The sequence below is a fragment of the Acartia tonsa genome, chromosome 6 (genome assembly GCF_053477335.1).
Source record: "Acartia tonsa isolate MP-2025a chromosome 6, ASM5347733v1, whole genome shotgun sequence".
NCBI classification, from domain to species: domain Eukaryota; kingdom Metazoa; phylum Arthropoda; class Copepoda; order Calanoida; family Acartiidae; genus Acartia; species Acartia tonsa.
The window spans coordinates 2,093,582-2,109,261 of NC_137265.1; the positions used below are offsets into that span (position 1 = coordinate 2,093,582).

Below are 15,680 nucleotides of genomic sequence, written 5' to 3' on the forward strand. Positions count from 1 at the left end.
ACTTTATTGTTTAAAGTGTCATTTTTGTCTAACCTTTGATATTGATTGAGATTCTTTAATTAAAAGATAAAAGTAATTGTAATAATTTCAAGTGTAATTCATAATTTGAAACATGGATGGATAGGTATGCATTATATAGAAGATAGAGGTCTTTAGTAGTAATTTGGATATTTTCTACAGCACACAGTTTAGTATTTTAAGTGTTATTCATAATCTGAAACATAGAAGGTATACAATAAATGAAGATATAGGTTTTTAGTAGTAATTTTTATTGATTTGATCGACTTAAAGTCAATAATTTGAAGTGTCTTTTATGCACAACCAGACACACTGAACAGTACCCATGGTGTCATTCATAATCAGAAATATAGAAAATATACATAGATAGGTATACATTCATGGAAATTGGCAATTTAAAATAATTTTTAAAGCCAATTGTTATCAATGGCAAATATGAAATAAATGTAAATACAAGTAATTTCATATATGATGATATATAACAACATTAGAAAGTCGAATGTGTTGTCATCCTTGTTTTTAGAAGTCTGGGTATAATTAATAGGTAATTTCTATACCCTCCTAAGCTTGGATAAAGTAAAGGATGCAGGGTAGCGACATTGAACGCTAAATTAATTTTGTTCTGAACCGAGTTCTCCATTTTGGAGAATCTTCACAAAGGGCCCTTAAGTGTTTTATTTTTTTTTTATTTTAAAGTGCTAGAATGTTCTTTTCTTACTAATAGTCTAAAACCATCCCTTTCCCTTTGAACATGAATTAACTAGATTCTTGGGGTGAATCCGATAGTTAATTAACACTCATCTTAGTTTGATGTTTATGTATTTTAAGCTTTTGATATTATATAAAAAATTATGTGTTAGGTTAAATTGGGGTTTGTGTGTGGAAGGGGGGGGGGAGGGTGTTAACCATCACTAATACTTTGATGTTTGAAAAGCATTCCTTTCCCTATTTACCCATATTAGGTTCACATCTACCAAATAAAACTATTTGCACGCCACTTGTTAAAAAAGTGAATTTATACTTTATTTAGGTTTGGCTAGCCATCCAAGTTTAGCTCCCGTAAGGGCTAGAAACTTGGTTTAATTTATTTGGCTGAATCTTGTTTAGATGTATTTTCACTGGAACCATAACTAAGTGTAGTAAAAAGACCTTATATGACAAAAAGTTGAACGTTTAACATGTTCGCAAATAGTTCACGGATAAACGGATAAAAAGTATTGAAAAATATGTGAGCAACATTATAGTTGTTTGTCCAAACGTATTAACCTCTAATTGTGTTTATCATTTTAAGGAATTTATCGGCCATTGTCTTATCCCTTTCGATCCCTGGTTGTTTTGCTATCATTCCAAGCATTAAAGCTAATCATTCTTATTTCCCTGTATATTACCGCTCAAGTTTATCAGGAATAAAATGATTTATGAAAGAGATGCCCTAACAAAATCAAAATTATTAGCAGGATCGCCAATAGTTTCAAGGGAAAGGAGGTAAATAAAAATAGTTGAAGATAATCCCGTATACTATATGAAGCTTTCTTAAAATGGAGAACCCAATCAGGTAAAGAATTCACAAGATCTCAATTGATAAACAAAGAAAATGAGGTTAGTAAATCTAAATATTGAACTTATACTTTTGAATAATAATTTTTTTTTAGTAGGAAATTAAATTGCGAAATATATTTGTAAATCCTTTTTATAGTCTTGGTAAATCTTAATTAACTATCAATGGAAGAATTTTTCTTACTTTAAACTGAAAGGAGAAGATTAATTTAGTTTCACTTGTCCTAACTCCATATCCCTGTGCTTCGATACAAAGGTTGACATTTACGCTCTAGTTTTTTTCAGGGATTTAAAGGGATAAGACAATAACAGATAAATTCATGTACATCCCTCATGTTAATGCATAAATTTCCCCTTCTTTAGATTACAATTAGTGGTTGAAATATATGGACACTCAACGTAATAAACCAACCAATAAAAACACCCCAAAGTTGTTTAGTCAACGAATAAGATAATTTTTTTTTATAAAACTTTGGGGACTAGTGAATAAACAGCACATTGTCCCTTCTCTCTCTCTGATTTTTTTAGGATGGCGTAGACAAAGATTTGCGGACTTTTATGGTTCACATGTTTACTAGGTTATGTTTGCTTGTGGCAGAGACATGTTTTATTATAAAAAGAAGATCGGAATAAGCCAGAAACTTCCAAGAGAGGGGAGGGGAATGGGCGTTTACCAAATTCCCCCCTTCCCTTCCCCCTTAAATATTTAAGGTAGCCATAGACACCCCAAACCTTTGCAAAATATTTTTGATTTCCCCTCCCCACCTCAAAAAAGCTTGTACGTCATTGGCATAAGCCTATAAAGCTAGTCAATTATCATGACAACTTTTATTAAAAGCAATATATCAAATTTCCTAGACCAGGCTAGAGGTTAGAGTTTCCTTAGGCTGAAACAAATATAAAGGAATATTTAATGCTAGTGAAATCATAATTCCAGGCTATAGTCTAAGAAATTTTATGAAATTGGGTCCATTCCATAGTCTTAATAAATAGCCATGACTGCAATTTTGAACTGTTGGCTAAGGTATACTAAATATTTATTGCTACAAACTAGCAGTGTACAAACTTTACCACCAATAATTTTAATCTACGAGATGAGAAATTATGGTTTTACATTAATTTACGGTCCATTGTTGTATCTCTTATGACCCCTGAAAAAGACCTAATGCAAATCAATTAAATTAAGGAAGGCAAAATTTCTTCTTTATAAAACTTGTTCCAATCCTTTTTTCTAAATGTTCATAGGTTATGTCTGTAAAACTAAAAAAACAATTTTTACAATTTTAACATACACGGATATAAGGACAGGTAATTTAATGATAAACATTTACTATTTAGTTGAAACAATTCAGTAATTTTGTCGAAATTTTTAAGAAAAGTTAATTTGGAAAGAATTATTATCTGCTGCAGTTAAAGGAAAACTGCTCATAACTAAATACATTAAAATGGTTCATGTTACTGCTATGTCAAGTGCGCAACATAGAGAGAATTCATTGATAAAACAAGCGCAAATAACTATCATGAACAATTAGGTCTTTCAAATAATATTCGTGCAATCAAAGGGCTGGTTTGGCAGTGTAAACATATATTTTATTAGCAAAAGAGGTACATAAAATTAGGATATTATGGTTTAACGCTCCCAATAGGTTATTCAGGTTTAACCTTCCCCAAAATAAAAAATGCCATTGTAAGAAATATAAATATAAACTAAATCTTTATTAATCAGATAAAATCAAGAAGCAAAATAAAAACAGGAAAATTATCGCTAGGTTTCGTGATGATTCCAATATTATTATATTTATTCCTCATATTTCTCCATATTTAGAAACAAGCAATCTTCCCTGAAAATAATAGAATGTAAACAAAAATGAAAAACGGTGTCTGTATATCTGTCTGTAGCTTTCGCTAAGATTTCGCTAACCGCTGGCATGACATGGTTTTCCTTTACAATCAAGCTTTTTGTGGGTCTAGATGGTTTTAGTCTATTTTTAGATCTAATTTAGTTTTAGGATGGTTTTCTCCCCTCCCATTCCCTTTTGGATGCAGAGCCCCTAAATCCTCTAAATTTCCTAGACTTGCCTTCGAATTCCTTTTTAAAGTCTTAAATTACTTTATATTTATGCAGGGCTATTTAGAAAACTCCTACGCTGGCCCAGGAAATTCTAAAGAATTTGGTATAAAGTAGCCTTAATTTACGTTGAGGATTTTAAGTTTATGGTCAGCTAGACCTTCAGTCTTAAGCTTTTTATAGTGCCTATAATAAATGACGTCATACAAGACAAATGACCAATAATAGGCAAATACACAGACTAAATTATCAATGGCAGGCCAGTATACATTTTAATGGACTAATGGTATGCCAGCATGACGTCATTTTTATAGGGACTATAATAAGTTTCCTTCAGACTTACAAACATCCTATTACTTTAAATTAAGCATAACTTACTTTACAGCAAGGGTCAGGCCTTTATTTCTGATTGGCAATGGATTCGGGGTCTTGGAGCTCAAACTAACACGGAATTTTCTAAAAATATAAAAAAAGTTTTAAGCAATCTTCATATAAGAGTAACAGAAAGTCCTTCTGTCTTTCTGTGTGTGTGTGTGCCGAAGGATCTCAATAACCGAATATGGCTTCTCATTGATCCAGGTAGGGTTTATGATTATTTTGAGGAAGAGTACCTCCATCCTCTCTAGATAAATCACCCCCTGGAAAAAATACTACCACACCTTCTTTTGTTAAAAAAAATGTAAAGCACAGGGTTGAATCTCCCCTTCACTCAAAAGCCCCTAGAATACAAAGCGTAAACGCTTTTATTTAAAACTAACTGCTACGCCCCTAAAGGCCTCTAGAGGCAATGTGAATGTTTTTTTTATATTTCAAATATGTCTGTCTTGAGTTAATGTTATGTTGCGTTGAACTTTCGAAGTAAAATTGAGAATAGTAAAAAAACGATTTTTTGTGATTTCTCTCAGGAGGGTAGTGGTACTCTCTCCCAAAATAGTTGTAAACCTTTCCGGGACCTATGAGAAGCTACCCTGTTAAGGAGAACCCGATCGGTTCATCGGTTAGCAAGATCCTTCGGCACAGACAAACAGACACACATCCTGTTACTTTATTATAAGGATATTTTTTAAAACCATGTACTTTTTTGTAAATCAAGTGTAAAACGAGGGCAATTATTTCCATACCTACCACAGTAACAAACAAAATGTGAATCATTATAAATATTTTAGGCAATAGTAAGGAATATTAGATTATGTACAATTATAAAAGTGATAGAATCGATAAATTAACTTAAAACTTACTTCAAGACCTCAACCAGAGCCATTTTAGCTTCCATCAATGCGAATCTTCGGCCAATACAGTTTCTGAACAAGGAAAAAAAACAATAATTTGTACAGGTAGGGTGGGGATATTGAGCTGTTTATTACACTAGTCCCCAAAGTTTTATTATAACATTTTCCTATTCGTTGGCCTAACATATTTGGGAACTTTACTTATTTAAGTTGATTATTCAAACGTTTCAACTACTAATTGCAACCACAGAAAGGATAATTTTGTGTATCATCATTAGGAATATAAATCAATTTATCTACCATTGTCTTATCCTTTTTACAATCTACCTTGTAGGGAAATCTTCAATTTAGAAAACAGAAGGTCATAATACTCTAAGATATTATATTCTTTTGGAATTACTTTTAATAAGAACTAATTTTTCCATCTAAAGTATTTTGTTATGGAAAAATCCAATTTCTAAAGGAATATTACTGAAAATACAACAAGCATGACAACATTAATAGCTCGATATAGACTACAAAAATAAAGGGAGCACGAACTTAATTAACCTAATTCTACCCACGGAGTGGTGGCCCTCTACCGACTTCAAATTGAGTCTTTAAATATCAGTTTGTAGCGTCAGAAATGTTAACACAGCTAAAAGAACAGAAAACAATTTACTAGCATATGAAAAAGGTCCCCAACACTTGGGCCAGGTAGTTGTAAAGGTTATACATCTATAATTATACACTGATTATACAAAGCAAATTATAGAGTAGCATTGTCTCGCTGCAATTTAGTTACCTAGGACCGTCTCCGAAAGGCATGTACGTCATCTCTGTTATTTTATCTCTAAAAAAATGTAATATAAATAATACATTAAATATACAGGGTGACTTTAGAAGAAGAAAGAGTTGTATATTTTGCGACAAAAAATAATTTTATTTACATCAAGAAATCTGAAAAGTTAAAAATATGTGTTGCCAATAGGAAACTTTTTCCAGTATCGCTTCGAAAAGTACTAATATTCGGTAGATTAGAACCGGTTCTCAGCCATACGGAAAAACTATTTACTCATTGTATATCATCGTATTACATCCAGTTTTCTACGAATATAAAAATGTAAGGCATCTCGGGAATAAAAAACTGGTTTTTATCTTATAATTGTATTCTTGTATATCTGCGGAAAGCTGTTTATAATACCGTTATAATAAATAACTATTACGGTCAAAAAAATGGTTATGAAAGAAAAAACTATTAATCACCCCGTACTGTAAAAACACAAAAATACTATGTTTGTACTCTTTAGGAGCACCAAAGTAGTGAACTCATTAGAGTTCATTAAAAATCCTTATAGAAAGATAATTACTTTCTACAGCACAGTATCTAGTTTGGTAGTACAGAAAACCCACTGTAATGATATATCAATTCTGACAATTCTGTTAAAATTGTGTCAAAAATGATCTTTGTGACGTAATAAAAATGAGGGATTTTCCATATCTTGTTTAGGGGTTTTCTTTCCCACTTCTCCTCTCATCTCCCTCATTTTATTAAGTCACATGGATCCTTTTTGCCACAATTTTAACACAATTTGGGCTTTGTCATTAATTCTGTTCAATAAAAATCCTAGATGTTGAGACAACGTCACTAAAAATTGATTATTTTTTAATATAAATAAAATTAAAGTTCTATAATAAATAAACATTCCAAACCGATTGATATCCCCTGGATTATAACCGGTTCTCAGCCATACTGAAAAATCATGTATAGCATAGTATTACAAACTTTTTTCTATGAATAATAAAAAAATCATAAAATTAATAGCTACCAAACTAGTTTTAATCTTATAATTTTAAATTTTTTCTTGGAAAGCGGTCTATAATACGATGCTGTAAATAATTAAAACACCCTTTGAAAATGAAATGATTTATGTTTACTTCTTAAGAAAACGTGATGGAAAGGTTGTGAACTATTTTATAAGCAGCAAAACAAAATTAACAATTTTCGAACAAGAAAACCTATAGCTGGAGGAGCGAAAATATTAGTGAAAATTGTCCTTTTTCATTTTATCTTAATAGTTTTGTTACAACGAACAGATGTATGTAGAGAGGATTTCCCCCGTTTTTTTTTGGAATTATTATGCAACTACTTTGGACAGGTATTATGCCCAGTAATTTCACTTTGAAATCTTGAGGCCCCCTCATATAGGGGTCAAAAAATCATTGCATCAGAACTATGGCTTCATGGTGCTTTCTGAATATGCCTTGAGTAGTATAATCAGGAATTTTTTAAATTTTTAAAACATTTTGTTCCTAGCCTGAGAAAATATCAAAAAAACTCTAAAAACCGCTATTTTTTTAATTTTTTGAGATTCAAAAAAAGCCAGAAAAATTTCTCTGATGTAGATAGTTACAACAAAAATGTATCCTTATACTAAAGTAACAGGATGTTTGTCTGTCTGTCTGTGTGTCTGTCTGTGTGTCTGTACCGAAGGATCTCGCTAACCGCTGAGCCGATCGGGTTCTCCTTAACAGGGTAGCTTCTCATAAGTCCCGGGAAGGTTTATAACTATTTTCTTGGGGGGTGGGACACCCCCAACCCCCCCCCCAAAAAAAAAAAAAATTTTCCATCCCCCAAATATTTTTTAAAATTTTTCTTTTAAATCTAAAATAAGAAATTGGGTTATCAAATTCGACACCCCCCTCCTCAAGTGCCCCTAGAGGCCTCTAGGGGCGTAGCCGCTAGTTTTATATAAAGCAATGGATTTATTATCACTTAGATATTACATCAGATTAAAATGAACTCTAATAAAGTGAAACTTGCAAATTGCTAAATTAACGACCCCCTCCCACACCTTAACTCAATTTTAACCCATACAATCCCCCTACTGGATAAACGAACTAACCAATAGATGATGTCCATGTTAGCAACCTAAATTGGGGAAATTTTTTCCCCTCTTATAATATCCATAATATATTCCATATACAATATGGAATATATTATGGATATTATAAATTTTGAGTAAAAGTATAAAGTAATACAAAATGGCTATTTTCTTTTTCATACTGTAATTTGTGGAAATAATCTATGACAAAATAAGTTTTTAGTAGCTTCAGAGCACAGTATTGGTTGAATAAATAAAAGCAAACATAGCATAATTCCTTGAATCCCCAGAAAATTACTTGTTTTCAACAAAATTCTAGGTGTTTTTAATGTTTATTAGAACAAGGTTGCACTTGTCCATAATAAATAAGAATTGTATGACTGATATCAGTTGTAAAAAAAGGATGTAGAATATAGGTGGAATTTTATGACAGGGAAAAAATTGTCGTCAAGTTAGCTTGCTAACATGAAACTCATTTATTGGTCAGTTCGTTTATTTAGTAGGAGGGGAGGAGATTGGGTAGAGGGAGTAGAAGAAGGAGTCATTATTTTAGCCCGCTGCATATTTAATTTTATTAGAGAACTTGAAAATTTAAGATCTAAATAATATAAAGTATTGCTATAATCAACAACGTATTTAAATCGAAAAAGTATTTTTAAATGCTTTGTGGTTTTAAGAGGGAACACATCTTAATCCACGCCCAAAATATCTTTATATTTATTTCGCTGGTTGGCAATACCCTATTCCTGGATTGATACAGAAACGTACCTCCTAGTAATGAGTAATACAAAAGCGTTTCTGGTAATTTGATAATATGATATAAACTATGGGGGTAGCTTCCCTGGGTACTTACTAAACAGTCAAAAAGGGCAATTCTAGGATTCATTGAACTGAACAATATAAAATTCAATATTCAACAAGGATGACAACATCCTTAAAGGCAAAGCTCTAAAACGGTATGACAAACGAACATTAAGTCTTTTAGAGTAACAGAACTGAATATACAAAACACAAAATTAGAATTAAATTTGTTAGAAAACTTCTTAAACACAGAATTTTGTTTAAGGACATACTGACATTTTTAGGACTTGATTATAGAGATTTAATATTGTACCTTATTGTAATGGAAATCAGCACTCGAAAAATCAGATTAATCTGATTTTAAATTGTTGTTGAATAAGTTTAAAAATCAACATGTTTAAAATGGACGTAACGTAACGATTATATAGTTACTACGTTTTCTTACTCGTACCTAATTACTACTAGATTCATCATGCAAAGTCGATAGGACAATTCTAACATGCCTAAATTAACAAAAAAAAAGCTATTCGTTACGTACGGACGGACGGACGGACGGATGGACGGTCGTACTGACCGACCCTTACAAAGAATCTTACAGAGTCTATTAATACTAAGCTTTACTGAATAAGGTATGCGTAATGAAAACAACCAAAATACAATATGTACTCGGATAAAGATTGAATAATTAAAGGTAAATACAAAATAGGTTTTATAATAGAAAAATAAAATAAAAACAAGAAAAAACAGACTAGACATGGTTAAGCATTTTGAGCACTTTCCCATAAAGTGCCTAGTAACCACAGAACAACCGCCCCTTAACCCTTAATGTGAATTGAATTGGAAATAAGCGGGGGGAGATTACTGTTGTTTGTATTTATGACTACCCACTGCAAGAGACCCTAACCTTGCAAAGCGATTCTGTACCTAATAAAACCCAACCTACGGAAAACTTTTCCCATCTTATTTTCATTTATTTTAGAAACTAGGTTGTAAAAGGTGGAGTTATGTTGGACTATGACTTTGAGAAACAACGCCACATTTTGTTTCTTATTTACACTATTGTTTTGTCTTCTTTAAAATTAAATTTCCCCACTTTATATCTGTTCTGTATTCACGTAACGTTAACGGTTCGGAATATAGAAAAAAAGTATCAGAACTTGACAAAACTTATTTGCTTTATGTCTATCTTAAAGCTTATCTAAATCGCCCAATGCAAGCAATCTGACTTCAAAGTAATATAAACAAATTGCTATGCTACAAAATAGTTTTTTTATCGCAATGTATGACAGACAACTTTCCGCGGTTAATAAAATGAAAAATTATAAGAATAATTCTGTTCTTATTGGCCCTGGGGTGCCGATGACCATGGCCAACAAAACTAGCAATATTTTCATGTTTTTAATTTTATTATTCGTGGAAAATTGTCTATAATACAATAAGATGCATGATTTTTCATTATATACTAGAACCGATTTTAATTGGTTTCGAAGCCATACTGGAATAGAAAGGCATTTACCTGTTTTCAGGAGCAAATCTTTCAGGATCAAATTTCCAAGGATCTTCCCAAAATGCTTTAAATATATAATATTGTTTAAGTTGAGTTTATTTATTCTAAGAATTGGATAATTCTATAGTAAGAAGTTATCCCCTCTCCTCACTGCCCATAAAACATGAAAAATAAGGGGTAATTTTGTTCATCAAAATTAGGGGTACAATAATTTATCGTCAATTGTTCTATCCTTTAGGTTTCCTTAGGAAATCTTTGAATTTTTTTGTGATGGAATCAAAAAATTATCTTAAAATATTAACCCTACAAATATAGAAAAATACACAAAAGCGAAGCTATAAATCAGACGTTAAGAAAAATGAACATTAAAAATTGATAGGACAATTCAATTATACTTAAATTAACTATAATTGTTATCCATAACGAACGGACGTGCCCTAATTATAGAAAAGCTTTACTTAAAAAAATGTTTACCTGGATCATGATGTAGTTGCCAGAGAGCCGCCAGTACAGCTGTACCCTGTTATAGATAAAATGATAATATGATGTGTTGCTAGCTGATTGTTTTAAATCAAAACCCGTGATTAACCTGTTACACATCCGCTCATTGTGTAAGAGGTGATTGGTTCGAATCTGAGCTTATAGCTGCGGCATAACTAAAGACGTTAAAAACTGCCTAGGCTTAATAAAACTGACACAACTCATTACAATGCACAGTTTGAACTTTCAATCAAGTATCGTGCAATCATAGAGTCTGTTGATAGTTACTTATCCTAATACCTCCCCCCCCCCCCCCAAAGGACAGAAAAGGAGATATTTGCTACCCTTAGTTATCTTAGGTTGCTTACCCTGACGTTAAAATGGACAGCAGCCTAGCATCAGCGAGGTTATTTACAGGTAAACATTTGTTTTAGACTAAATTCAAAATGAATGTGGTAAATCTTTAACTATTTGTGATACTGATAATTCTATCAACAACAATTGTATAGAGTGTAGATTATCTTTATGTTATGCATAATTGTCAGATGGTAGAATTAATGTAATAATTTTTCAATAGCGGCTACTAGGGGCACTTGAGGAGGAAGGAATTGAATTGGATAACCTCATTTCTTAATTTTGATTTTTTTTAAATGTAAAAACAAATTTTTTTTTTTTTGGGGGGGGGGGTGGGTAATTTTTTTATAGTTTCTCTAGGGTGGTGGTACCCTCCGCAAAAATAATTATAAACCTTCCCGGGACCAATGGAGGGCTACCCTGTAAAGGAGAACCCGAGCGGTTCAGCTGTTAGCGAGATCCTTTGTTACAAACAGACAGACAGACATCGTTCTACTTTGTATTATAGATGACATACTTTTGGAATTGTTTTTCCACAGATAGTTCTTTCTTCTTTCGCACCTCTGCCTAAAAAGTAATTTATGATCAATCAATGAACTTTTAAATATTATGATTATATAAATATACTATCCCTATAATACTAAAGTAACAGGATATCTGTCTGTCTGTCTGTTTGTACCAAAGGATCTCGCTAACCGTTGAACTGATCGGGTTCTTCCTAAAAGGGTAGCTTCTCATAAGTTCAGGGAAGATTTATATGTTTGGGGAGGGTACCACAATCTTCCCAAGAGAAATCTCCCCTTAAAAAGTTACCCCTTCCAACAAAAGAAATATTTTTTTTTTAAAACTAAAATAAAAATTTGGTTATGTACCTAACTAACTTTGGTCAAAAAATGTAGTTGTTTTAAAATTGACAATTATAAAGTGAATTAGAAAAAATATTCTATGGGATGAAATGAAAGCTCGAAAATAAGTCATAAGGAAATGTAGGACAAATATTCCATATCAAATCACGCAACCTTGTTAGGTGTAGCATATTTAGCTATTTACATAGTGCATAGTAAGCTAGGCAGATGAAGTCTCATAGAACACACTTTTTGTTTTTAAGCTATCAGAAAATAAAAATTTAGGACGGTTGATCTGGAGGTTTGTATTCTTCTTATAGTCAAATAAAACAGTGGTTTTCCTTACAGATTCTAGCAAGCACAGAAAGCCCTACTTCCTTACTTAATTAAAAATAAATTAAAATAGGTGTAGGGGTATTTTTTTCTTTATAGCTAACCCTAACCCTGTAGGTCTATGCTGTACCTTATATAACCTAACCTAACCTGATCTATAGTATTAAACTAATGCTCATTAATAACTACCTTCCTCCTCCGCCCCCATCCTTATTTTTTTTATTAATTTCAAAATAACAGAGGTTTTCTGGGATCAACTGCAGTTCACGGTAAAATATTCCTGGTAACGAATAACTCCAAAAATCCATAATTTTTAGATGCTACCAAACGACTGAACGTACAGATCATACCCCCACATCATCTTAAGCGGCATAAGAAGGCCTACAAATAATCTGGAATAGCCAAGATCCAATGATGCACATGGAAAGCTTCACTGAAGAAAAACGCGTAAAACATGTCTTTTTCGCGCATTTCTCTGCACTGCGAAATAATTTTGCATTATTAATTTATGGCTATTCCAGATTTTTTGTAGGCCTTCTTATGCCGCTTAAAACAGTGTGTGGGCATGACCTGTACGTTCAGCCGTTTGGCAGCTAGCAGCCTTTAAAATTCATAGATTTTTGGAAATATTCATTACCAGCAATATTTTTCCTTGAACTGCAGTAGATCCGTTTTCTGTGCTCGGCTAGGCACTTTTAGAGAAACGGTTCAAAAACATATACTAACCAACGTGTAGTGGGATAGGAGGATAGATTCTCATACTCTCATTCAGTACCATGTCAAGATAGGGCAGCTCTGATACTGTTTCATAATCAACCCTTAAGTAATAAAATACATGACTGTGTGACCATCAATCTAGTAAGGTGCTCTGATAGAGACATTTCAAGTTTGGAAGCTCGAGTACTTGGTCACAATCAACAACAAAGTAATCAAAATCAAAGTCTTATTCAGTACTGTGTCAAGATAGGGCAGCTCTGATACTGTTTCATAATCAACCCTAAAGTAATAAAATATATGACTGTGTGACCATCAATCTAGTAAGGTGCTCTGATAGAGTCATTTTTGGAAACTCGAGTACTTGCTCACAAACAACACCCAAGTAATCAAAATCAAAGTCTTGTATAGTACAGTGTCAAGATAGTGCAGCTCTGATACTGTTTCATAATCAACCCTAAAGTAACAGGATGTATGACTGTAAGTTTATTAAAATCGAGTAATAAGCTCGGATATTGTGTCATAATCCACCTAGAGTAATAAGATGTATGTTTAGTAGTCCAATAAATTCTTAGGGACACCTTTTATTTACTTTAGGAACATTTAAAGTTTGAAAGCTCAAGTACTTGGTTATAATCAAGTAATTAAAATCAAAAGAATAATTAAAGTCTCATTCAGTACCGTGTCACGATAGGGCAGCTCTGATACTGTTTCATAATCAACCCTTAAGTAATAAGATATATTGCTGTCTGTTTATTAGAATACTGTTTACATTTTGAAAGTTAGCTTTATAAAAATAAAGTAAGAGGCTCTGATACTGTTTCATAATTAACTCTAAAGTAATAGAATTAGAATATATGAATCTGAGTTCATTAAAATCTCAGAAATGTTTCATTTAGAAATACTTCAATCCAAATATATTAAGATGCATCACTGGGTGTCTGTTAAAATGTCAGTAACAGACTTATTTCCATATGAATCCCAGTCGTCTAACTTGTTTAGCAGCCAAAAAATTCACAATTTTTCTATATCGTAAAGGGAAAAAGAACGGACAAAAATCCATAGTGAATTATAGAGTAGCTTCGCTACTAAAAAGAAACTTACCTTTTCCCATCCTTGAAGAAATCTAATATTTCTTGTCTCAGTTTTTCTTGAACTTCAGGATACTTTGCCAGAAGGTAGGTGGTGAAATTTAAGGCTGCAGCCGTCGTTTCATACCTGAAAAAAGACTTTGTATATAGTAGGTTTTGCACTTGATAAACTTGTAAGTAATTTTGGCGGTTTCCCCATGTTAAAATTTCAAAAAAAAGATGAGTATATGTTTTATCTAATTGTACTTAAAGAAGGATGACAACATCCATAAAAGCGAAGCTCTGAAATGGTATGACAGACGAACATTAACTCTTGTAGAGTGTCAGAACAGAAAATACAAAATATAAATACATAAGTTTTGACAAAATTATACGTAAATTGGTAGCAAAACTTTTAAATTACAGAATACTGTTTAAGGACATATTGACATTTTTAGGACTTGATTATAGAGATGTTTCGCTTATAACAGTGTACCTTATTGTAATAGGAATCAGAACTCCAAAAATCAGATTAATCTGATGATTATATCACATAAAAAATCAAATTGTTTAAAATGGACGTACGGACATTCTTGTAATGATAATAGAGTTGCTACGCTTTCTAAATCATACCTAACTACTATGTACAGGAATCATCATGCAAAGTTTGAAATCGATAAGACAATTATAACATGCCTAAATTAACAAATAGAGCTATCCTTTACGGACGAACGAACAGACCGACCCTAATTATAGAAAAGCTTCGCTTTAAAAAAAAAGATCAATTAAACTTACCCAGCAAGAATGAATATCAAACCATGAGCAACAATTTCATCTTCTAAAAACAAGAATATTTAAGTAAACTTTTTTTAAAAAGGCAACCGCAGCAACTCTCAGGCGCAGCCAGCCATTGTTACCCCCAGCCGCAACCTTGCATTAACAAACAACCACCCACGGCTGGAAACGCAGCTGCGCGGCTACCAAACCCTGCCATGAATATCAAACAATAAACATGTGTAAGTCAGCTATAAAGGGAACAGACAAACATAGACTAGTAATAAAAGCTTTGCTTTAACAAAATGCATTATGTTATTTGTTAGTTAGAATAGTTTGTAAAATAAGTAATTACAAAAAGAAGAAGATGTATTAAAACTTTTTCTCATTAAAACATAAAAAATGGTCTTACGTAATTGAAACTTAAATATTAATATAGGAGAAGAGAGAAATATCATTAAGATATATACATTTTCAAGCAAACCTTTTCTTGCTCTTAACGTCGGTCCGTCCGTTCATCCGCCCGTATGCTAGTCAATATGTAATGGCATTTAAGAATTAATCTATAGATTTCTAATTTGGTATGATGATTCCTGTAAAAATAAGGTGATATTTAGAAAGTGTATTAAATCTGTAATCGTAACCAGAGGGTCTGTAAATTCATTTTTAACAGTGATTTTAAATGAATTTTTACCGCATTTTATATGATGTAATTAATCTATTCCATCCTTTGAATTTTAGGAATTTTAATTCCTAGAACAATCAAATACTTTTACATAACTTGCAAGTTTAAAATGTTTCATATTGACCATCATGTATTTTAGTAATTTAAAATGTGCGTTGTTACATTAAGACTAAATTAAAATTGAAATTATTAGAATTGCGTTATCGGGTAGATAAATACATAATGTCAGTAATTTTAAAACAACAGGCATTTTGTTATTACTTAATATTTTTTTCGGAATAATGAACATTTAAATACTTGATATAAGTATTACAATATGACTTTTCAAAATTTTTAAATTTAGATTCGAAAGAATTATAAGAATTAAGTACAACAAGGATT

The 15,680-nt window shown here is 32.0% G+C and overlaps 1 protein-coding gene across 1 annotated transcript in view; it reads right to left on the reverse strand.

Annotated features, from left to right (window-relative positions):
• Nucleotides 1-3,286: 3,286 nt before the first annotated feature.
• The window catches only part of LOC145321561 (cytochrome P450 3A29-like), a 36,959-nt gene continuing 24,565 nt past the window's right edge, over nt 3,287-15,680 (reverse strand). Inside the window, exons 13-22 of the mRNA XM_080162988.1 lie at nt 14,636-14,678; nt 13,875-13,988; nt 12,783-12,874; nt 11,396-11,445; nt 10,519-10,564; nt 10,054-10,108; nt 5,657-5,704; nt 4,882-4,944; nt 4,022-4,099; nt 3,287-3,416 (exon numbers count right to left, since the gene is read on the reverse strand). Of these exons, the coding sequence (XP_080019114.1) occupies nt 3,374-3,416; nt 4,022-4,099; nt 4,882-4,944; nt 5,657-5,704; nt 10,054-10,108; nt 10,519-10,564; nt 11,396-11,445; nt 12,783-12,874; nt 13,875-13,988; nt 14,636-14,678 (632 nt within the window). The 3' untranslated portion in view covers nt 3,287-3,373. The remainder of the gene's footprint in view (nt 3,417-4,021; nt 4,100-4,881; nt 4,945-5,656; nt 5,705-10,053; nt 10,109-10,518; nt 10,565-11,395; nt 11,446-12,782; nt 12,875-13,874; nt 13,989-14,635; nt 14,679-15,680) is intronic.